This window comes from Manihot esculenta, chromosome 1 (assembly GCF_001659605.2).
Source record: "Manihot esculenta cultivar AM560-2 chromosome 1, M.esculenta_v8, whole genome shotgun sequence".
Lineage (NCBI taxonomy): Eukaryota > Viridiplantae > Streptophyta > Magnoliopsida > Malpighiales > Euphorbiaceae > Manihot > Manihot esculenta.
The window spans coordinates 8,741,874-8,766,260 of record NC_035161.2 but is presented as its reverse complement, the minus strand read 5'-3'; the positions used below and the strand labels follow the sequence as shown (position 1 = coordinate 8,766,260).

General features: G+C 42.9%; 3 protein-coding genes across 3 annotated transcripts; 1 reads left to right on the top strand and 2 right to left on the bottom strand.

The window, feature by feature from the left end:
• Window positions 1-9,578: 9,578 nt before the first annotated feature.
• Window positions 9,579-10,059, top strand: LOC110605901 (F-box protein FBW2-like). Its single transcript, XM_021744617.1, has 2 exons — window positions 9,579-9,780; window positions 9,815-10,059. Exons 1-2 carry the CDS (start codon window positions 9,579-9,581, stop codon window positions 10,057-10,059), a joined length of 447 nt encoding a protein of 148 aa, XP_021600309.1.
• Window positions 10,060-10,589: 530 nt separating this feature from the next.
• LOC110627888 (nascent polypeptide-associated complex subunit alpha-like protein 2) lies at window positions 10,590-12,862 on the bottom strand. The gene is made up of 4 exons (XM_021774269.2): window positions 12,700-12,862; window positions 12,525-12,624; window positions 11,203-11,321; window positions 10,590-11,115 (listed from the first exon to the last, which is right to left on the bottom strand). Exons 1-4 carry the CDS (start codon window positions 12,793-12,795, stop codon window positions 10,765-10,767), a joined length of 666 nt encoding a protein of 221 aa, XP_021629961.1. The 5' UTR covers window positions 12,796-12,862; the 3' UTR covers window positions 10,590-10,764.
• A 491-nt stretch (window positions 12,863-13,353) lies between these two features.
• LOC110630272 lies at window positions 13,354-14,445 on the bottom strand. The gene is made up of 3 exons (XM_021777686.2): window positions 13,991-14,445; window positions 13,796-13,882; window positions 13,354-13,714 (listed from the first exon to the last, which is right to left on the bottom strand). Exons 1-3 carry the CDS (start codon window positions 14,231-14,233, stop codon window positions 13,571-13,573), a joined length of 474 nt encoding a protein of 157 aa, XP_021633378.1. The 5' UTR covers window positions 14,234-14,445; the 3' UTR covers window positions 13,354-13,570.
• Window positions 14,446-24,387: the final 9,942 nt, after the last annotated feature.

Sequence of the window (24,387 nt, the reverse complement as noted above, 5' to 3'; positions counted from 1 at the left end):
AGCCGAAACTGCCTCCACAAGGGGTTCGGCGGCCGAACCTTGCTTCGGCGGCCGAACCTGGATTCTCCAGAAAGGCAGAATCCGAGCACAACTTATGCTCTCAGCCTCCAAAATCCTATCAAACACCCATAACATGCATACCAACACTTCTCAACTAACATATAACATATCTCATGCATATAGGGGCCTAAAAACTAGCTCAAACCCCAAAAACAACAACAAAACTCATACTAACTCATATGATTAACATATGCTCAAACTCATGCTTATACCCCAAAACATGCCATAAAACTCTCTAAAACTCTTACACCTTGCTTTAAACATAAGGGGAGGTGAGGATCCATGCTTACCTCTTGAAGAACTAGAGGATTGATGATCCAAGCTTGGAGATAGGAGAAAACTCAATCAAACTCTCCAAGTGCTCAACTTTGCTTCCTTTTGCTCAAATCTCTAAAACAAAGCTCAAATCAAGTTAAAACATGCAAAATTTGAGGAAAACATGAGAAATCACACCAAGGAGAGCTTGAACCTACCTTTGACCCAAAAACAGAGTGTGTAACACTCAAGTCTCGGGCAAAGGGGCTTTTGTAGTGGCCAACCGACTCTTCCTTCGGCGGCCTAACGTGCATGCGAAACCATGCAACTTTCGGCGGCCGAACTTCACCTTCGGCGGCCGAACCTGGTTTTTGTCCCCTTGGCCTTTTCATTTCAAAACTCAATTTTCTTAACTCAAAACATGCAAACATGATAAAAACACTTAAAACCATCTTAAAAACCTTTCTTATACCCTTAGGGCAAGCTCCGACATCCTCGAATCCCGACTTCCAACGGAAAATCCGCCGGAACGTAGGAATTCCGATACCGGGGTCTAGCCGGGTATTACAGCACCTCCTCCTCCTCCAGCAGAACCAGCAGCCCCAGTTGCTCAACCTTCTAGACCTAGCTCAGCCAGTGGGAGCAAGGTCAAGATGACCGACTACATGAAGTTGGGTGCTCCCCAGTATGAAAAAGGGGATGACCCGTTTGTGTATCTTGAGAGGGTCAAAGTGATCACTGATGAGATTAGGGCTGACGATAGTAGAGCCATTCAGATGGCTGGGTTCACACTTAAGTGCAAGAAGGCACGAGAGTGGTTCAAGAATTATATGAACCCGAGGGTGGACAGCATGTCTTGGGAAGAATTTGCAAACAAGTTTGCAGGATGGGCTTTCCCAGATAGTTCAAGGGAGTTGAAGATGATAGAGTTTGAGCAGTTGAGGCAGACTGATGAAATGGGTGTAGAGGAGTTCACAGACAGGTTCTTGGAGTTGTTGCCGTTTGCAGGGCAAAACCTTGATTCAGATCAGAAAAGGTCAAGGAGGTATATCATGAAACTCCACTCTAGATATTCCTCCTTGATCCAGTCAGCAGATAGGGAGAGCTTCCATGCCATAGTGGATATGGCCCAGAAAATGGAGGCCAGTGCCATCGTTCAGGGGACAGTTAAACAGTCAGTGGCACAGCCTTCTGGTTCTAAGACCCCAGGCTCTTCTTCAATGAGTGCAGCAACTTCAGGTAGCAAGAAGTGGGACAGAGGTCCCAGGAAGTCTAAGAAGAACAAGTTCTAGAACAAGGTTAAGTCCAGTCTGGGACTAGGGAGTGGCTCAAGCTCTGGTGCGGATAATGCAGTTTGTGCAAGGTGTGGTAAGCCACACAGGGGAGTATGTCGGTTTGGGACGACAGCCTGTTACAGATGTGGTCAGGAGGGGCATATGTCTCGAGACTGTCCAAGAGCGGCCCCGATGGCACAGTCCCAGCAGACAGCTTCAGGTAGTGTACCGCAGCCAGCAGCTCCAGCCATGACTCAGGCCAGTGGCAGAGGCAGAGGGAGAGGGGCAGCCTCTTCTTCAGCGGGTTTCAGAGGTGAAGGTCCATCAGCTCCAGCACGGATCTTCACGATGACTCAGCAGGAGGCAGATGCATCTAACACCGTGGTGGCAGGTAACTTAATCATTGGTTGTTCAGATGTGTATGCCTTGATGGACCCGGGCGCATCTCATTCTTTTATTGCACCGAGAGCCGTCCAGAGGTTAGGGTTGATGATCTCTGAGTTAGAGTGTCCTCTCTGGGTCAGTGGACCCAAGTGTGATCCATCAGTGGCAGAGTCAGTCTGCCAGTGTAGTCCTGTGTTTGTTGAGGAAAGATGCTTGTCCGCCGACCTTGTGGTTATAGATTTGACAGATTTTGACGTCATTCTAGGGATGGACTGGTTATCTACCCATGGTGCTACCTTGGACTGCAGGGACAAGGTAGTCAGGTTCAGAGGTCAGGATGGGTCAGAGGTAGTCTTCAGAGGAGACAGGAAGGGTACACCTAGAGGTCTGATATCAGCTCTTCAGGCTCGTAGGTTGCTTATGAGGGGATGTCAGGGGTATTTGGCTCATATGAGAGAGCTTAGCAGTCAAGTTAGAGAGCTTGCCTCGGTGCCAGTGGTTAGAGAGTTTCTAGACGTCTTCCCAGGCGATCTGCCAGGTTTACCACCTGCTAGGGAGATAGAGTTCGAGATAGAATTGATGCCTGGAACCCGACCGATCTCTATCCCTCCCTACAGGATGGCTCCAGCCGAGTTGAAAGAATTGAAAGAACAGTTGCAAGAGCTGGTAGACAAGGGCTTCATCTGACCGAGTACCTCACCCTGGGGTGCTCCAGTCTTGTTTGTCAGAAAGAAGGATGGATCCCTTAGACTTTGTATCGACTACAGACAGTTGAACAAAGTCACTACCAAGAACAAGTACCCTTTGCCAAGGATCGACGATCTATTCGACCAGCTAGCAGGAGCGGGTTGTTTCTCCAAAATAGATCTGAGATCTAGGTACCATCAGCTGAGGATCAGAGATGAGGATGTGCCAAAGACGGCTTTCAGGACTAGATATGGGCATTTTGAGTTCCTTGTAATGCCGTTCGGGTTAACTAACGCCCCTGCAGCATTCATGGACCTCATGAACAGAGTGTTTAGCCAGTACCTGGATCACTTTGTTATTGTCTTCATAGATGATATCTTAGTGTATTCCAGGAATGCAGAGGAGCATGCCCATCATCTGCGGTTGGTTTTGCAGACCTTGAGGGAACATGGCTTGTATGCCAAGTTCTCTAAGTGTGAGTTCTGGCTGAGGAGCATTTCGTTCTTGGGGCATGTAGAGTCAGAGAATGGGATAGAGGTGGACCCCAAGAAGACAAAAACTGTGGCTAACTGGCCTAGACCCACTTCAGTGACGGAGATTAGGAGTTTCTTGGGTTTGGCAGGTTACTACAGGAGGTTCGTTCAGGACTTCTCGAAAATAGCAGCTCCTCTGACCAGACTAACCAGGAAGAATCAAAAGTTTCTGTGGACCGACCAGTGCGAAGAGAGTTTTGAAGAGCTTAAGAAGAGGTTGACTTCAGCACCAGTTTTAGCTCTGCCATCTAGTGATGAGGACTTTACAGTCTTTTGTGATGCGTCCCGTGTGGGACTGGGTTGTGTACTGATGCAGAATGAGAGGGTGATTGCTTATGCTTCTAGGCAGCTAAAGAAGCATGAGTTGAATTACCCCACACATGACCTTGAGATGGCAGCAGTAATCTTTGCACTCAAGATGTGGAGGCACTACCTCTATGGGGTAAAATGTGAGATCTTCACAGATCATAAAAGCCTGCAGTACATCCTGAGTCAAAGAGATTTGAACTTGAGACAGAGGAGATGGGTAGAGCTGCTGAGTGACTATGATTGCAAGATTCAGTATCATCCGGGTAAGGCGAATGTCGTGGCAGACGCCCTAAGCCGGAAGTCACTAGGCAGTCTATCCCACATCACGGCAGAGAGGAGACCAGTGGTGAAGGAGTTTTACAAGCTCATTAATGAAGGTCTACAGTTGGAGTTGTCTGGTACCGGTGCTTTAGTGGCCCAGATGAGAGTGACACCTGTGTTTCTGGAGCAAGTGGCTCAGAAACAGCATGAGGATCTAGAGTTAGTAAAGATTGCCAGGACTGTTCAGTCAGGCAAAGACAGTGAGTTCAGATTTGACAGTAAGGGGATCCTCCGCTATGGGAGTCGATTGTGTGTACCAGATGACATAGGGCTAAAAGGAGACATTATGAGGGAGGCTCATAATGCAAGATACAGCATTCACCCCGGAGCCACCAAGATGTATCAAGATTTGAAGAAAGTTTATTGGTGGCCAGCGATGAAGAAAGAAGTGGCACAGTTTGTGTCAACCTGCGAAGTGTGTCAGAGGGTGAAGCTGGAACATCAGAAGCCGGCTGGAATGCTTAACCCACTACCTATTCCATAGTGGAAATGGGAGAATATAGCTATGGACTTCGTAGTGGGGTTACCGGCGGCGTCCAACAGATTGGACTCCATATGGGTGATTGTGGACAGACTCACCAAATCTGCTCACTTCATCCCTGTCAGGAGTGGCTATTCTGTGGACAAGTTGGCGCAGGTGTATGTCGATGAGATCGTCAGGCTGCATGGGGTTCCTGTTTCAATAGTGTCGGATAGAGGGCCCCAGTTCACCTCCAGATTTTGGTGGAGTCTGCAGAATGCCATGGGTACTAGATTGGATTTCAGTACTGCCTTCCACCCCCAGACGGACGGACAGTCCGAAAGGACCATCCAGACTATCGAGGATATGCTTAGAATGTGTGTGCTGGACTTTGGCGGTTCTTGGAGGCAGCATCTACCTTTGGTGGAGTTTGCCTACAATAACAGCCATCATGCTAGCATCGGAATGGCTCCATATGAAGCTTTATATGGGAGGAAGTGCAGGTCACCTGTTTGCTGGAAAGAAGTTGGAGAAAAGGCCTTGGCAGGGCCTGAGCTAGTAGAGATCACCAGCAGGGTGGTACCCCTAATCAGAGAGAGAATCAAGACTGCTGCAAGCAGACAGAAGAGTTATGCAGACATCCGTAGAAGACAGGTAGAGTTTCAGGAGGGGGATCTGGTATTGCTCAGAGTGTCTCCAATGAAAGGAGTGGTTCGCTTTGGGAAGAAAGGTAAACTAGCCCCACGATACATCGGACCCTTTGAAATCTTGCAGAAGATTGGGAATGTGTCGTACAAGCTAGATTTGCCTGCTTCAATGGCAAGAATCCATCCGGTTTTCCATGTTTCAATGTTGAGGAAGTTTGTGTCAGATCCGGGCAAGGTTCTTAGTGAGCCTGATGTGGAGATCCAAGAGGATCTCACCTATGTTGAGCAGCCAGTGCGGATCATAGACACCCAGATCAGAAAGCTGAGAAACAAGGAAATACCGATGGTGAAAGTCCTATGGAACCACCACAATATGGAGGAGTGCACCTGGGAGACACGGGAGTCCATGCTCCAGCAATACCCTTATCTTTTCTGAGGTTAGTTCCCTGTGAGTTTTATGTGCTTTGCATGTATGTTATGTGTATACCATGCAATGTGTTAGTTGAGGAACATTCGGGGACGAATGTTCTTAAGGGGGGGAGAATGTAATACCCGGCTAGACTCCGGTATCGGAATTCCTACCGACCGGTGGAATCTCGGATGTCGGAGACCTCTAGAAGGAAAAAACTATGTTTTCATGAAATGTTTTAATGTTTTTGATGATTTTTGAATGAAAAGAAAATGAGTTTTTGAACAAAAACAACCTTGGAGGAAAGCTCAGGTTCGGCCGCCGAACCTCAAGTTCGGCCGCCGAACATGCATGCGTTGCAGGTGTGCTTTAGGCCCCCGAAAGCATAAGTGAGGGAAGTCCAGGTTCGGCCGCCGAACCTCAAGTTCGGCCGCCGAACATGGCATGCATGCGGAGGCACATTCGGCCCCCGAACGTGGCCTGGCCAGCCACTATAAAAGGGTCCCTTAGCCGAAAACGGGCGAGCTTTTTCCCCATTTTCGGCCAAGGTGAGCTCTCCGCCGTCCCTCACCGATCTTTGATGTTTTTCCTCTAGATCTTTCAAGTTTTTCATTTGTTTTAACTTTGTTTTGAAGATTTGAGCTTTTGAGCAAAGTTTTGGAGCTTGGAGGTTCAAGAACCCAACCTCTCCCACCTTCGAGTTTTAGGTCGTCTCTCTCTCGATCTTTAAGAGGTAAGAGCCGATCTTAAGCTCATTGTATGTTTTAAATAAGTTTTATGCAAGATCTATGGGGTAGAAATGCATGTGTAGGTTTTTAGTGAGTTTTGATGATTTTTGAGTTTATGGACAATGTGGCTTGCAAATGCTTGTGTATGTGTGTTGTAGTTGGGGTTTAAGTTAGTTTGAGACCCCTAGGAGCTTGTGTGCATATTTTGGTTGAGCTAAATGCATGATGGTATGAATTGGAGGCGGTTGTGCATGTTTGAACCAAGTTTCTGCCCTTCGGGAGAAAACAGGTTCGGCAGCCGAAGGGACTTTTGGCCGCCGAACCCTCTTGTGGAAGCAGCCCTCGGCTTCCGAAGCTTGCCCCCGAAAGAGGACTTTCGCCTCTGTCTGGGAGTTTCGGCCGCCGAAAGTGCCGCCGAACATGCATGAGTTTCGTCTCTGTCTAGGAGTTTCGGCCGCCGAAGGTGCCGCCGAACCTGCCTGACTTTCGGCTCTGGAGGGACTTTCGGCCGCCGAACCTGCCGCCGAAAGTGCCCTGTCCAGGCCTCCTTTGCATGTTCTTCTATGGTTGTGTCATGATGTTTTAGGGGGTTTTTGGGAGATGTTTTTAGAGTTATGTTCTAGTTGTTTGGTCCCTCATTTGAGTCCACCTGTGTAGGTTCGGACCCGAGGAACCGAGGACCTCAGCAGTGAGTCAGCTGCTTCAGTCAGTGTCAGAGCTAGCCAGAAGTGAGTGGAATAACTCTTATGCTTTTAAATAAATAAATCAGTTTTGAGCATGTTCATGCATCACGGATGCCATGTGATATTTTAGGCTGTTTGCATTAGAAATCACGAATATGTTGCATTGCATAAAATGTTGTTGATGCGGATGAATGTTGAATGATCCATTAGCCCTCATATGTTATGACATGATGATATGATATGGAAGTCCAGATGTGGCCTGCACTACGCCCCTGGCACTATGTAAGAGAAAGACCGGACGTGGCCTGCACTACGCCCCCGGCACCATGGAATATGTATGTTATGTTATGTTATGTATAAGGGAAAGACCAGGTGTGGCCTGCACTACGCTCCTGGCATGTTTGGATTATGTAGAGGGCTAAATGGTGACAAGTTCATCCTTGATATGATTAGTTGTGATGTGATGCATTCCATGATAGCATGTGTTTTAAATGCTTTATGATTCTGCTCACTGGGCTCTAGTAGCTCACCCCTCTCCCAATTTCCCCAGGATTTGCAGGTACGGGTTAGACAGGGAAGTCAAGAAGAGTAATGAAGTCACATGTATGTAATAGTTAGAATGTGGACATGACAGATTGTATTATGATGTATAGATATGTAATGTAACGATATTGAGGTTAGAAGTGTGCTTGACCATAGTATGATGTAATCCCTTTTTGAAACATGATCTTAATGTTATTGATGTCCATGTTTAGCCAACTCAACACTTGTTATGCCACCCATTGGGGGCATTGATGAGATTCCACAAAGGGGTCAAGTTTATGATTATGTATATGTTCAGTGCATGCACAGGTTGAGTTTGGTGTATGAAAGAAAAGTTTTAAATTTTTATGTATGTTGTTGATCATGTATGGGATTAAACAGGTTTACAGGTAACATGTCAGGCTTGCTACGGGTCCCGGCGGCTTTAAGCCGATCTGGATCCTAGCGCCGGTAGCGGTCCGATTTTCGGGTCGTTACACCATTAGAGTCTATTTTTTCTGCATTTCCCTGGTAATCACTGGATAATCCCTCAAGCCGACTTAGCTTATTTTCTTCAGATTTTCCTGAGTTATTTTCTACAATCCCTTATTCAGGATATTTCGTCTTTGCAACTTAGGATCCAGTTATTGGGGAGAGTTCAAGACCTCAATCTCAACCTCTTGATTTAAATCTATTTATGGCAGATGATGATGTTGGAAATTCTCAAGAGATTCAACAGAAGTCATCATTTGACGAACGTCGTATAACACAAGACACCCTGATAAGAGGAAACCACGACACTGTAGCACAAGCGGTCATCTACATGATCATCATTAAAAATCAATATTGTGAATTTTGTATAATTGAATTTAATTATTATTAATATCATTCTTATTTATTAAATTAAATTTATTCATATCATTATTTTCACTATTATTTGTTAATTATAAATTATTAACTTCACCTAAACATCAATAAAAAATTATGAAACATTTAATAAATTTTAATTTTAACACATATAAACTAATAATATATTAAAATTTATAAAATTTTACTAAATTTTATATTCAATAACAATTAAATATATTGAAATAATAATTATATATAATATATTTTATTATTTTTTAAATTAATTATAAAGGTACTTAAACTATGGGCAGTACCAGAACTCTCTTGGCGTCTCTTTAAGAGGGGCGTCTATTTAACAGACGCCACTCACATAGGACAATCACGCTATAGTCAACCCCCAAACCCCCCTAAATATTTTTCTCCCAATCCCTACTTCACAAATAAAAAATCTCTCTTGAATTGACAAAAAGCCTGCTAAATTTGTAGTCAGCCTTTTTTTGCAATTTAGTAATTACGGTTTATTGATAGTTTTGCTTTCATTTGATCAAAAGGAACCAAGAAACTGTCCTTCAAACTATAGTCTCACTGGTTGTTGCTCATTACTAAGTTATCCTGCATCGCTATTTCTTCCTCTTTTTTTTTTTTTTTTTTTTTTTTTTTTTTTTTAATAAATTTACTTAATAGAGTAATGAGTTTTTCATATCTACCAACCGTGCAATTCATTTCACAAATGGTTGGAAGAAACTCGTCTACAGCATTTTCTGTGGATTACATACTGTTAATCGACTTCACAAACATTAATGTTTAAGCTGTGCTCTTTGCACCCCCCCCCCCCCCCCCCCCCTCGTTTGTGGTGTGGTTGTGTTGATAATGCGGCTAGGAGGAGAATATATTAGGAAGACAGCAAGATATTTTATCGTGTTAATTTTCTTTGAATGAGCGTGTAAAATGAAACTATAACATTTGCCTGATTTCCTGGATGCTTGTAGTGAAAACTTCGAGAATTCCAAGACATCTGTGAAGCATAACCTGGTGTACAATTTGTTTTGAAAAGCATGAAGACAAATTCTTCTCTTTCTTTTCTTTATTGCATTCAAATAAAGTATATACTATTTTCAAAGACACTAGAAAGGCACATTGATATTCATAAGGATGATGTCTTTTAGTTATTTAGTATTGAGACAAATATGGATTCTAATGTTTGAGAAACTTCAGGACTTGACGTGTCAAATCACCCAAGCTCAGGAAATTCCTTCTGCATATTTAATTTTCATGTTGGTAGCCTCCAGAGGATGTTCTCTGTTTTTCATGATATAAAATAATCACCCAAAATAATAAATTAATCTTACATGATTCTTGAATAAGAATATATAGTTTTTGGTCCAGTGTATATTATTTTTCTTCTTCTCTTTTCTTTAGCGGGAGATACCTCAAGGAACTGAGAATTCCCATGAGTAATGTCACTGATAAGATGGTGGAAAAAGCATGCTGAATCACTATCGAATTTGACGATCTTGGACATCAGTTATTGTTTGAAGATCACATGTGAAGGGCTTGTAGCATTTGGAGATAACTGCAAATCCTTGATACATCTGAGAAATATGCCACCACCTGAATGGGAGACGCCTGTGAAAAGAAATTCTTCACACCTGAACGATTGTGAGACAATGGTGATTTGCCAACACAATGTCAGGGCTTCAGCATCTTGAACTTGCTTTTGGCTCATTTGGAGATTCTGGTCTTAATGCCATTCTTACCAAGTGCAAGGCTCTTTCTCATCTTGATATTCAAGGCTGTTGGGGTGTGGAGCTGAAAGATGATATGCAGTATACATGCATGCAGCTTAGCTTTTTCAGGGGCCCCTGGATTGATGACTATGTCAGTGAGAGTGATGTGGAAGATGACGAGGCTGCTTCTGCAGATACTGAATCTGATTAGTCTAGATTTTGCAGATATAGCGCTTTGGTTTCTTTTTTAAATATACGTGCTTAAGTTAATGACTGAAACGAAAAAATCAGTATTGAAATTATTGCCTTTGTTTGGGTGGAGAAGAATGAGATGATTTTCTAGAAAGAAAGGATACTTCATCTTAAATTTACTGTCTGTCGGACACGAGTTTTATTTTATTAATGCTGATCAGAGTTTTAAATTAGAGAATATGATCTGCATGTCCCTTGCTGCATGGCTATTCAATCTTCAAGGTCAAAGAAAGACTTCCTATACTTTGGGCATGGGCAAAAAGTTCACTGATCGGCATTTTTAATAGATTATGATTTTGCATGTTTCTCCGCGCCACATTCTCGACACTCCAATGTGCTCTGTATCATCAGTATCAACACCTTTAAACCACAAATATATCAGGATTTCAAGATTGCTTCTCAAGTTATCCCAACTCTTCAGCTATCTAAGATGACCGAGGCATTACCAGTGTAGATTCAAATATTTGTAAAATGCATCAAACAAAAACAGAACCTATAACTCAAAAACTGCATTGAAAAAGAACTCTCAAGTTTGACAAAAACAAAGGATAATTCAGCTACCTGATGATCGGTGAACCAATCAGACTATGTTAACTAGAAGATCCAAGAACTCATTAACATAAAATAAGATGGCAAGATAATGCATGAAACCGCCAAATCCCACTTAAGTAGTGAGCTCCATAATAGCACTAACAATGTCCCCATTATGTGTTTTGAGAGCCTTGACAGCCTTACTCCTTGATACTCCGGCTTGTGTCATAACTAGATCAATGTCTCTCGGCTCAACCCCAGTCTCATCAACTTCTTCCTCCTCTTCATCAGCCTGTGAAGCAGCAGCTGCACCGGAAATATCTGATTTTGGAAGTACAGATGCCATGTCAGGCACCCTAAACTGTTGGGCTGCCTGTGTCTGCAGTTGAGAACTCAAATCCTCTATCTTAGCCTCCCCAAATATGACATATGTCTCAGAATTTGGGCTCTTAAAAACATCCGGTTTTGAGATGAAAAATAGTATCTGAAACCACAATAAAATTTTAGTAAATTGAGACAAATCATAGAGGACAATAAACATATATGAAGACAAAAATCAGAGAAAGCTTACATTTTTTGTTCTCTTGATGGTCACCCTACTAACACCGGTAACAGGTTTCATGCCCAGCTTCAACATTGCCTTACGACTCTTCTTTTCACTTCTGCTCTGCTTAGAACTCCCATTTGCCCCTGCATGTTAATTCCCAATTGATAAGTTCAGTAGAAGAGGTCTAAGCCTTTCAAACAAAAATGACAAACATGAAACAGAAATTATATGACAAGTAATTCAATAAGCTGTATGCAACATATTAAAATCAAAATTGCTGCTACATTGATTCATATGCTGGTGGAGAGTCAAATATGAATTCAAGGACAGAAACATTAAACATTTGAAATTTGGGGATCTTTATGATTATGGACTGGAATGGTACATTGATTCCACCTTAAACCATCAAATCAGAAACATCATGTAAAAAGTAGCCACAACACTAACACATTTGAGAGATAGAACATACAAAAAGAAAAGGGAAAGAGGAGGAGAGAAAGATTAATGCAAATATAATAAGACAAGAAATAAAACACCACCTATTCAAAAGTTTAGCCAGGAAAGGAAGAAATTCCAAGAGGAAATAGAAAAGCATATTGCCCCAATAACAGGAGCAAAACACCATGAACAAAATTTTTTTTGCAGTTGCAAAACAAGTGAAATGTCTGCAAGACCAGCTTTAGAATAGAATGAAAATTATGCCAAAGGTCCTGAAACCAGATGTTCAAGCACTAGAGCTAACTGATGCCAATAAGTCATCCCAAATTTATGGGGTAGAATGCATGATTCAAGCAGTGCATTCTCAAATAGAACTATAATAAATTAAGGTCTTCTAACATTTGTAATGTTGGTCTTCACATGTCCATTCTTGCCAATAGAGTGAAAACAAATTGTCCCCCTAAACTACCAAAACTCAAAAATAAAATACAGTTCAAAGCGGATGATGTAATCATGCCTTTTAAAATCAACATTGACACAATAACCACAGATTTAATCAACCATTCTTTTGGGGCAAATGTCCCACCAACAGTGGAAAGAAAATCCATACTCGTAGTTCTAAAACTTATTGTAAAATCATCAAAATAGGAAAAAATTTTAAAAAAACTCCAAGTTTCTTTCAAGGAACAATTACTTTGTCAAATTTCAAGGAACAATTGATCCTTTACCACAAAAAATTTGCAGTAGAAAATGACATGAGAATAGGTACTAAACCCAGTAAGCTGTGAAGCAACTTCGAATTCACAGGGATACGAAAAAAACCAGATTCATTAATAAGTTATATTTTCCAAATAAAAGAAAAAGAAAAAAAAAAGCACAATTAATAGGCGAAAACAAAAAGGTGGCACCTGGGGTTCCATCTTCCTTGTCATCGTCCTCATCGTCATCGTCGTCCTCTTCGTCTTCATCATCCTCCTTCACGTCCTCTACAACAGGTTCATCCTCGAGCTAAACAGAAACATAAAAGAAATGACGTACGACATACAGAAATCAAACATATGTAGACACGTGATAAAGGAATACCTTAAGCTTTTGTTGGGTCTCCTCCTCAGTGGAAGAGATCAGGTCGGCTACTTCAGGCTTGGGGGCATCAGCCTCAACAACGGGACCCGGAGACATGGCTGCCTGGTTTGGGATAACGAGGAATCGCAATTGAGAGAACTGGTTTTAGGGATAGAGAAATAGTAGTACTCTTGTTACTAAAGGCGAGGGTTTCTCCAAACCGGGCCTCATTTTTCAGACAATACAATACTGGCCCAGAAACATTTCAGAATCATAAGGGCCCGTTTGGGTGAATGTGGGAAGGAAGGAAAAAATATTTTTTAAAATATTATTATTTAAAATGCTATTTTTTATCACCATATTTAAAAATTATTTATTTTATTTTAAAGTATTAAATTTAACGTTAAACTTATTTTATTAATGGCATAACGATAACTATATAATAAAAAAAATTAATCAAAGGTTTTCCTTCAAGATTTTAAAATTTTGAATATATATAAAAAGAATATATAATTTTTAAAAGCTCTAAAAACCTTCACTTGGAATATGTTTAATGTGCTCATGGATCATACACTGAACCAGCACCATCTTTCAATGAATAGCTTACAATCCTTCAACTTCAGAGCTTTGAAGAATTTGTGGGTAAATACATAATCATTCATCAAGAAATGTATAGATAGAACATAGCAGCACATAATCCTCCTAAATCTGTGATGATCAACATATTGAAACCTATGTATATTGCCCAAATCTCAAATTCAGGGCATGAATTTGACCAACTATTAACAAAATATTCAACATCTGGTGCTGTGTGTTTCATGTACCAGTGGCTGCAAAATGCAAGGAACAAAAAATCAACAAAAACCCACATGGCAATGAAAGGAAGAATCGTTCAACTGCAAGGAGGAGGCTGGTTTTTCCCCAAACTTCTTTTTAACTTCCAAGCATCAATGTGCTCTGATGCATGGCAATGCGCTGATTTAGGATCCTCCCAGTACTTGCAAGGAGCAACTGAATCGCAGACGTAGCAGTAGCACTGAAATCAATTAAAAAACCAGCAATCAACTACTTTGTTATTGCTACCCAAAGGCGTGATTTTAATAGAAATTGAAGATACCATATGGCAGAAATTCTCATGCGGTGTTGTGTCGAATGGGTATTTGAGACAGAGATGCCTTGAATGTGGGTAATCTCTGCAAGCCACCTACGTATAAAACAACATTCAAATAACAATATTTAGTTGATTGTTGTTGTTCCTTGGCATCAGAGAATGTAACCAGCAGACTAGAAGGAGGGAAACAAGAACAAAAACCTGTCCCTTTTCGGCAACGACAGAGAGATCATCATTGGAGGAGACAGAGAGGTTGGAGATAGAGGGAATAGGTTCTACAGGATCAAAATCAAGAATAAAACAATCGTAAATGTCGTCAAATATCTTCAAGTCTACCTTCTTTTTAAGGCAAAAAATGGGTCGAAGCGGAGTTCCTTGATCCTCGACGGAGGAGGAAGAACATGTCGATTCCTCCATCTCTACAGCCTTTTCCATGTTTTTCATGACTCAAAAGCTTTTAGTATGCGATTGTATGATGGATTCTTTCTGCCGCAGAGCAACTCAAATTTCGAAATTGGGAGTTGGAACTTGGAAGTGGGAAGTGACCGTTGTACTCACCAAAAGTGTACAGCCGCTGCCATCTGCCATCTGCCACACCTTGTGTATGGAAAAGAGTGAGCTTGGGCTTTGAAAATTGGCAATCGCACTAACTCACAATTTCGTCCATTATTCAAATTCAATATGGCCCAATATCCCAAGAGGCAATTTGCCTATCCTCCCCCGCTCCCAATTAAATTCCCGACCTTTGCTTCTCGACAATCACAAATCCCTTAAGAATTTACACAATGTTTGGATAGATGGAAAAATAAGGAAAGAAAGAAAGTAGGAGAAAAATAGAAGTGAATTTGAGAATGAAACAAAAATAAAATGAGGAAATTATAATCTCTCCAATTTAAGAGAAGACGGAGAGAATCGAAGGATTGTGTATTATTTAAATTAAATTATAATTAAATTTATATTACTTTTGAATTTGTAAAAATAAAAGGATAAAATATTAATTTTACACAGAATATTTTCTTTTCTTTTCTTTTCAATTTTTAGCTTTTCAAACAATGAAAAATAAAATTATTTTCACTTTTTTTGTTTTTTTATTTTCTTTTATTCAAATAAGTGAAGGTTTCCTTCTTTATTTTTTTTCTTGCATTGATATTTTGCTAAGTACAAGCTATGCTATAAAACAATATGTTGCTATTTTCATTTTTTTTTATATGTGTTGTTATTTTGAATTAAATAATATATTTATTATAAAATAATTATAATTACAAAATAAAATTTATTATTATCGTAAGTATGAACTATGATGACCGTTCTGGTATTCGGACTCAGGTTGGGCCCAAGAAAAGGGAAACAGTCCTAAAACTCAGTAGAACCCACCAAGTAGGCTAACCTATCAATGCGCCACCCAGCCCGTGATTGAAGTAGGCCAGATTAACCTAAGGCCTGAACCCCTCGGAAGAGGTCCTAGCACAAGTGATGTGACGGGGAGTAGGAGAACAGGCCCGACTATGCCCCGATCATACCAGCATGCGCATCAAAGGGGAATTAAATAGCACCTGATGAGTATGGGCTAGCAGGTATGTCCATACATACGGAACTACGTGATAGAGACAGGTGTCACTGTAGTAGGGTGACGGTTATACGTCATTAGAGGATAAAGGAAAAAAGGAATAAAGGGGAATATGTGATCTCTCATACTAAGCCTAGACACACTCTTGTAAAACCCTATTCTCTGGATCTCAGATTTTTCAATTTCATAAACACTCACTGAGATCCACATGACTAATCACAACGAAAACCACACCAGCAACACCCCAAATGATTTGAGCTCCACTCAAGAAGGTTAGTAGTTTTCATTTTTCAGTCTCACAACCCCATCAAACCAACTGTCTGTATTGTTCAATCCCTCGCTGAGCTCGGCAAGGAATCAATCCAAAACAACCTTATCTGACCAAGAGCTATAAACCATGGCTTTTCAGCTACAGAACATCGCCCATTAGCTGGGGCAGATACTGAAATATAAGGGCCTTAATACCCCATTGAACATACCCCCTATAGCTGAAGGCTTCAACGCCACTAAATCCCAACCCACCTTCAAGTACTAGATCTCCCAACAAAGTAGCCAGAGAATAGGATAAAAAAGTGGAGGGGCCGCTTGAGAAGATGAGCCTGCAATCAGAGCTAGAGGCCGAAGGGTAAGAGAGCTCATTGAGAACGATGAAGCGGAGAGCTATTTTGCTGGGCCAACAGGGAGGACAGAAAGCGAAGAGTGGGAGGGAAGATACCGCCTGGAGAAAAGGCCAAGGCAAGAGGAGACAAATGTAGACCGGAAGTTGCAGAGAATGAAGGAACAACTCCTAGTTGAATTGGAGGCAAAGGATAACAGTCAGGCCCTCCTACCCACATTCTCACCTTTTTCAAGGCAAATTCAGTAAGAGACCATCTCAAAGAAGTTCATGATGCAACCGATGGCGGCTTATGACGGTGCTGAAAACCCCCAGAGCACATCCTGAACTATAAGACGTTCACGGAGCTCCAAATTTTCTAAGACACCCTGATGTGTAAAGTTTTCTCCACCACTCTCACAGGACCAGCTAGAGCGTGGTTTAACAACCTGAAGGCAGGGAGTATTAAGAGTTTTGTGAACCTAGCCAACATATTTGTCAGTTAGTTCATTGCAGGGGTCCTGACTGAGAGGAAGACCAGCTATCTGGAGACGGTCCGACAAAGGAAGAATGAATCTCTGAGAGAGTACGTGGCTCGTTTCAACTCAGAGGCCTTGCAGATCCCCAAGCTGGATGAGGCAAAAGCGGTGGAAGCTATGCAGAAAGGGACTACGTCCCCTGAGTTTTTGGTCGTTGTGTAGGAAGCCACCCACCACCCTGGCGAAAATGATGAAGAGAGCAGAAAAGTAAATAAAGCAAGATGACGCCTTAACCACCAGCATATTCGCTAGGGAGGTTGGAGACAGGGGAAAGGCCGCGGAGGAGAGAATGCCCGAGAGGTAGGAAAAGAGGCAAAATTGGGGACCTGAAATGAACAGACAACCCTAGGATAGAAGAGAGCAGAGAACTTACTAGCTGCGGATCCCTGAGGCCATCATCCCTCTGAATGTATCCAGAGCCCAAGTGCTCATGGCAGTGCAAGATAAAGACTTCATTCAATGGCCTAAACCCATGAGAGCTGAGGCCAGCCAAATGATAAATACTGCTAATACCAACAGCTGCTACCAGCTAATCAATGAAATAGAAAGACTGATCAAGAGTGGGCACCTCCGGAACTTTGTGAAAAAGCTAGAAGGATAGAGGCCCCAGCAGAATGCAGTGGCAGAGAGACCTATAGACAGGGAGCGAGGCCTGTGAATGACGACTCCAGCGGAACCATTAATATGATCGTGGGAGGAACTGGAGGTCGGATGAGCAGGAGAGGGAAGAAGAGAAGCTGGAATGGAGAGGGGAGCAGCAATGAAGTCTTACAGATAGTAGAGCACTCCCCAATGACCATCTCCTTTTCTCCCGAAGATGCTCACGGGATCCAAATACCCCATGACAATGCCTTAGTCATTGAGGTCGTCATGCACAACTTTAGGGTCCGCAAGATCTTGGTAGACCATAGAGTAAAGTGAACCTGCTACCCTACAGAGTCTTTCAGCAAATGAACCTACTAGAGAGCAGCTGGTGAGGGATCAGGCCTCGATCAAGGGGATAGGGGGAACTCCAGTGGTAGTAGAAGGGAAGGTAAAGGTGGCTCTGACGTTGGGAGAACCGCTCCTATCACGTACCCACTATGCAATCTTTCTGGTGGTGAAGCTCCCCTTAAGCTACAACGTCATTCTAGGAAGGGCAGTGCTGTATGATTTTGAAACAGTAATCAGCATCAAGTACCTGACCATGAAGTTTTCCATTGAGGCAGGGGTGGGAGTAGTCTGAGGGAGGCAGGAAGAGGCCCAAGCGATGTATCTGGCCACAGTGACAGAGCCAAGCGCGACACCTGAAGAGGTGAATCCAGAGGTTATAGAGGTCCGGGATGAAAAGAAAGAGGCCAAGACGGAGTACATTGATGAGCTAGAAACATTTCCACTATCTGAAGAAGAAGCTGACAAAGTCATCAACCTTAACACGAGCCTTGACAAAGATCAGAAAGAAGCAGCAATGACTCTTATCAGAGGACATGCCTCAAGCTTCGCCTGGAACCCTTCTAACATGTCCGGAATAGACCCTGAGGTGATGACCCACAAGCTCAACGTCCTCCCCGGAGCAAAGCCAATAAAGCAGAGAGAGTGTTCGAGAAGGAGAAACAACAAGCCACTCGAGAAGAAGTTCAAAAGTTAGAGGAGGCTGGGTTCATTAGGGAAGTGGTGTATCCACAGTGGTTAGTAAATCCTGTGTTAGTTAAAAAAAATCAATGGCAAATATCGAATGTGTATAGATTTTACCGACCTAAACCAAACTTGCCCTAAAGATTGTTATCCCCTTCCCGACATTAATAAAATAGTTGATTCTACGGCCGGTTGTGATTACATGTTATCCCTTGATGCTATGTCTGGCTATCATCAAATTCCTATGGACAGATTGGATGAAGAGAAGACTTCGTTCATAACCAAAGATAGGACCTACTGCTATAAGGCTATGCCCTTTGGGCTGAAAAATGCATGAGCGACATATCAATGACTAATGAATAAAATCTTCAAGGACCAGATAGGGAGAAACATTGAAGTGTATGTTGATGACATGGTGGTGAAAAGCCAGACCTTCCAGCAGCACTTGGCCGACCTAAAAGAAGTATTTTAGGTGCTAGAACAGTACAGAATGAGGCTGAATCCTGTGAAGTGCACTTTCTTTATTAGAGGAGGAAAGTTTCTGGGCTACATGGTTAGTGGAAAGGGCATTAAGTCAAATCTAGAGAAAGTGGAAGCCATATGGAAGATGCCAGAGCCGACCTGTGTGAGGGATGTGCAGAAGCTCACAGGAAGGGTGGTAGCACTCAACCGATTCATGTTAAAGTCTACAAAATGGTGCCTGCCATTCTTCAAAAAGCTGAGAAAAGTCCCAAACTTCGATGGACAGAGGATTGCCAAGAGACCTTCAAAAACCTCAAGCGATACCTTAGTTCACCGCATGTGCTCAGTAGCCCACTAGCTAGGGAAGAACTCTTGATATATCTAGCAGCCTCAAAACAAGCCATAAGCGTCGTGCTGGTGAGAGAAGAAGGAGGAGAGAAGAAGCCAATCTTTTATGTCAGCAAGGTGCTCAAAGATGCCGAGGTCAAGTACATGAACATAGAGAAGCTGGCGTTTGCCTTATTATTGGTGGTGAGGAAATTCAGAGTATAACTTGAAAGCCACTAGGGAGTTGTGATGACAGATCAGCCCCTAAAGTAAATCCTACACAGACCTGAAACCTCAGGACGGATGCTGGCCTGGTCTGTCAAAATCAGCCCATACTGCCTTGAATACCGACCTCGGACAACCATCAAAGCGCAGGCCCTGGCTGACTTCATAGCTGAGTGCTCCTTCAATACAGAACAATAAGAATAGAACAAAGGGTTGCCAAGCCCAGTCGAAGGAAGGGATAAAGACCAGCCACCACGAGAGTTCAGCTAGAATCTATTTATGGATGGGGCATCCAACGCTAGGGGTAGTGGAGCTGGAATACTTCTGAAGGTCCTAGAGGGATTCAAGGTCTGCTATGCCCTATGCCTAGAGTTTACAACCTCTAATAACATGGCAGAATACGAAGCCCTCATAAACGGAATGCTGATAGCATCAGAAGTAGGGGCAACCGACATCAAAATAAGTAGTGACTCCCAGCTAGTAATCAATCAAATAACAGGGGCATATCAAGCAAGGGACCCCATAATCCAGAAATACTTGGCCAGAGTACGAGCTGTGGAAGGTGAGCTCAACGAGTAGGGAATTGTTCTACAGTACCAGAGGATACCTAGGGAGGAAAACGAAGAAGCAAATCTACTTAACCAGTTATCCGAGGAAGAATTGGAACAGCTCCCAGATGAGGTGTATATACAGCACATAAGTGTCCCCACCTTTGAGAAGCCCACCACAGTAATGGAAATTGGAGAAGGGCAGAATTGGATAACCCCATACCTGGAGTATTTGGAGACCGAGAAGCTACCTGAAGATAAAATGGAAACAAAAAGAATTGCAGCTCAGGCTGCTAATTATCAAGTGGTAAGAGGAACCTTGTACCGGAGGGGGAAATTCAGCCCGTGGCTCAGATGTGTGGGTCCTGAAGAAGCTGTCAGGGTAATTGAAGAGATATACTAGGGAATCTGTGGGGCACATGGAGGAGCAAGCACGTTGGCAAATAAAATTTTTAGGCAAGGGTACTATTGGCCCACGGTTAAGAAAGAAGTAGAAGAGTTCGTTAGAAGATTTGACATCTCCTAAAGATTTGTCAACGCTATCAATGGCCCAGCTACACCACAGTCTAGTATTTCCAACCCTTGGCCATTCTCACAATAGGGAATAGACATCTTAGACCCTTTCCCTAAAACCACAGAGCATAAGATGTTTGTGATAGTAGCGGTGGAGTACTTCTCCAAGTGGCTTGAGACTGAGGTCGTGCCCACCATTACAGCATGCAAGGTGATAGACTTTGTCTAGGGCAGCATCATCTGCAGATTTGGGATATTGAGGACACTCATATCTGACAATGGCAAGCAGTTTGACTGTAAATCCTTCAGGGATTTCACAAAGAACATGGGCATTTGGCATAAGTTCTCCTCGGTAGCCCATCCCCAAACAAATGGCCAGACGGAGGTCACAAATCGAGCTATCCTTCAGGGACTGAAGAAGCGGCTAGATGGAGCAAAAAAGAATTGGGCAATTGAGCTCAACAGCATCCTATGGGCATTTCGGACTACCCTCAGACATCAACGAAGGAAACACCGTTCGCATTGGCATTCGGCACCGATGCAGTAGTCCCCATAGAGTTACAGATTCCTTATTACCGTGTCTAGTTCAACAGCGAAGACATCAATGGGGAGAAGCTGAGAAGCAATTTGGATGTCCTAGAAAAAATCAGAGAGGAACCCCAAATATGCACCGTTGCTTATCAGCAAATGGCAGCCCGGTATTACAACCACAAAGTTAGGGAAAGGAGCTTGAAAGCTAGAGACCTGGCCCTAAAAAGATTAGAAGCGACGGGGAAGAGAGCAACAGTGGGAAAATTGGCACCAACTTGGGAGGGCCCGTTCAGGATAACTAAAGTTGCCAAGCCTGGGGTACACTGAATTGAAGATCTATAAGGGAACCCGGAGCCTCATGCATGGAATATCCAGCACATGAAGGGGTATTTTGCTTAAAGAATGTGCAATGTAAAACTTTGTATTGAAAATGTAATTGAATGAGAAATGTTGCCTCTATTCCCTGTACCTTGAGTGTCCTCAAAAAAGGCAAAGAAACTCTTAGTGAGGTGGGTGACTGGTCTTAAAAAATGACCGCCAACACCATAAAACCGGCTGAGAGGAAGAAGCCCTCAGTAAGGTGGGTGAATGTTCTCAAAAAATGACCACCAGCACCATAAAACCGGCTTAGAGAAAGAAGCTTTCAGTGATGTGGGTGACCGACCTTGAAAAATGACCGCTGGCGCCACAAAAGTGGCTGAGAGGAAGAAGCCCTCAGTGAGATGGGTGACTGGTCTTGAAAAATTACTGTCGGTACCACAAAATCGGCTGAGAGAAAGAAGCCCTCAGTGAGGTTGGTGACTGGTCTCGAAAAATGATCACCAGCACCACAAAACCGGCTGAAAGAAGAAGCCCTCAGTGAAGTGGGTGACCGGTCTCAGAAAAGACTGCCGACACCACAAAACCGGCTGAGAGTATGAAGGACGATGAAGAAGACATAAAGGCATTAAGCCTCTCCTCAACAAAAAACTAAAGCTAAATAAGCAAAAGTCAAACTGAAAGATGGCCCATGTGAGTCTCAACAAGTAAGTAGAAAATTGGGTTCGACCTCACAAAAGAGCTCGGGGCATCCAAGTGTAGGATGCAAGATTTCGAACTCCCGAGCTCATAACACAGACAAGTTCATAGGCTATGAACTGAGCTCACAGTTCGAATAAACTCGCAGCCTATAAATGCTCGTCAAGATAAGCTAAGTATGAGAAATAATAATAAAAGGCCGAGCACGCCATTTGGGTGGGCCCACAGGCTATGAACTCGCAAAAATAGTTGAAACGCAAAAAATAGCCGAGCTCGTAGTTGGGACAAGCTCAAAGCCTAACAAGCGCGAAAACGACCTCAACATAAAAAGGTAACCAAGCTCTTAGATTGGATGAGATTGCAGCCTTTAAATCATATGATGAAATAGGCCAAAAAGACAAACAGTATCCGAGCTTGTAAGCATTTATGATAAAGGTAGGCTTTGTAACGACCCGGAAACCGGACCGCTACCGGCGCTAGGATTCAGATTGACTTAAGGTCGCCGGAACCCGTAGCAAACCTAACATACATCCTGTACATCTGATAAAATCTCATACATGATCATACATTTTCATAAAAATGTAAAACTTTTCGTCTACCAGGCTTGACCTGTGCATGCACCAAAACTGTATACATAAAAATCCAATACTAGAGCCCTCATTAAATGCTCTAGTTGGGTCATGTAATATCCGGCTAGACCCCGGCATCGGAATTCCTACCTTCCGACCGAATCTCCATTGAAATCCAAAATTCTCGGATGTCAGAGCCTTTTAGAAGGGTAAAATAAAGGTTTTCTAAAATGTTTTATATGTTTTTATGGTTTTAATGAAGAAAGAAAATCAGGTTTTGAAAGAAAAAGCCATGGAGGAGAAACCCAGGTTCGGCCGCCGAATATGGGGAGTTTGTGGAAGCACCTTTGGCCCCCGAAGGTGGTCTGGCCAGCCATCTATAAAAGGCCCCTTGTCCGAAAATGGGCGAGTTTTCTCTCTCTATTTTTGGGCATAGGTGAGATTTTGCCCTTCCATGGTCGATTTGTTGTTTTCCTTCAATCTCTTCAAGTTTTTGATGAGTTTTACTTTGTTTTGAAGATTTTTGAGCTAAAGATCAAAGTCTTGAAACTTGGAGACCCCCGGAGCTTGTTCCTCCACATCTCTAAGTTTGGGATCGCATCTCCTCTCGATCTTCAAGAGGTAAGTGTAGATCCACGTCTTTTATAATGTTTTAAGTAAGTTTTAAGAAGGGGTTAAGGGTTTTGATGCATGTTTAGAGTAAATGTAAAATGTTGGGGTTTATATTAGTTTTATGCTCAAATGTATGCTATGTTGATGTTTGTTGGGGTATAGGCTAGTTTTATGCCCCTATATGCTTGAAAATATGTTTATGTATGCTTTTGTGTGAGTTGGTGTGAGTTGTGAGGTTTTGGGGTGGCTGGATGTGCATGTGAGGCTTGGGTTCTGCCATTCTGGAGGACCCAGGTTTGGCCGCCGAACCTGCCTGGAGGCAGCTTTAGGCCACCTAAACTTGCCCCTGACCCCCGGAGCTTGTTCCTCCACATCTCTAAGTTTGGGATCGCATCTCCTCTCGATCTTCAAGAGGTAAGTGTAGATCCACGTCTTTTATAATGTTTTAAGTAAGTTTTAAGAAGGGGTTAAGGGTTTTGATGCATGTTTAGAGTAAATGTAAAATGTTGGGGTTTATATTAGTTTTATGCTCAAATGTATGCTATGTTGATGTTTGTTGGGGTATAGGCTAGTTTTATGCCCCTATATGCTTGAAAATATGTTTATGTATGCTTTTGTGTGAGTTGGTGTGAGTTGTGAGGTTTTGGGGTGGCTGGATGTGCATGTGAGGCTTGGGTTCTGCCATTCTGGAGGACCCAGGTTTGGCCGCCGAACCTGCCTGGAGGCAGCTTTAGGCCACCTAAACTTGCCCCTGAAGGTTTGGACTTTCGGCTCTAGAGGGGAGTTTCGGCCGCCGAACCTACCCCCGAAGGTTGGTGACTTTCGGATCTATGAAGGCTTTCGGCCGCCGAACCTACCCCCGAAAGTGCCTAACTTTTGGATCTGTAGGGACATTCGGCCGTCGAACCTACCGCCGAAAGTCCCCTATCCAACCTTCCTTTGTTAGTTTTCTATGTATGTTTTATGGTGTTTTAGGGGGATTTTTGGGGAGTTGTTTATAGTCATGTTAGAGTATGTTTGTTCCCTCATTTGAGTCCACCTGTGTAGGATCGGACCTGAGGAACCGAGGTGATCAGCAGTGAGATAGCTGCTTCAGAGTTAGTTCAGAGTCAGCCAGAGGTGAGTAGAACATAACTCTTTTATTTTTAAAGCAATCAAACTTTTTAAGCATGCTCATGCATCATGATATGTAATAGGTTGTTTGCATTAGAATTCACGAATATGACGCATTGCATTATTTATTGTTGGTGTGGATGGACAACAGGATGACCCATTAGCCCTCTAGATATTATGTTATGTAACAAAAGACCAGGGCTGCCATTCTACGCCCCTGGCATAGAGTACAGGAAAGGCCAGGTGTGGCCTGCACTACGCCCCTGGCACATAGCTTATGTTATGTAATAGAAGTCCTGAGGAGCTCCACCGAGGGTCGGGCACAGAGTAGAGGGATTTTTGGGTCAGTCCATCCGTGATGTGAAT

Bases quoted from the DNA above. Each gene is read 5' to 3' on its own strand.
- LOC110627888 (XM_021774269.2), bottom strand. From the start codon at position 12,795: ATGTCTCCGGGTCCCGTTGTTGAGGCTGATGCCCCCAAGCCTGAAGTA. The intron at 12,625-12,699 runs GTATTCCTTTAT...GTTTCTGTTTAG, and splicing joins AGACCCAACAAAAGCTTAAG to CTCGAGGATGAACCTGTTGT. The intron at 11,116-11,202 runs GTAAGCTTTCTC...TTGTGGTTTCAG, and splicing joins CCATCAAGAGAACAAAAAAT to ATACTATTTTTCATCTCAAA.
- LOC110605901 (XM_021744617.1), top strand. From the start codon at position 9,579: ATGTCACTGATAAGATGGTGGAAAAAGCATGCTGAATCACTATCGAAT. The intron at 9,781-9,814 runs GTGAGACAATGG...ACACAATGTCAG, and splicing joins TTCTTCACACCTGAACGATT to GGCTTCAGCATCTTGAACTT.
- LOC110630272 (XM_021777686.2), bottom strand. From the start codon at position 14,233: ATGAAAAACATGGAAAAGGCTGTAGAGATGGAGGAATCGACATGTTCT. The intron at 13,883-13,990 runs GTTTTTGTTCTT...TTTTATACGTAG, and splicing joins TCGTTGCCGAAAAGGGACAG to GTGGCTTGCAGAGATTACCC. The intron at 13,715-13,795 runs GTATCTTCAATT...AATTGATTTCAG, and splicing joins ATGAGAATTTCTGCCATATG to TGCTACTGCTACGTCTGCGA.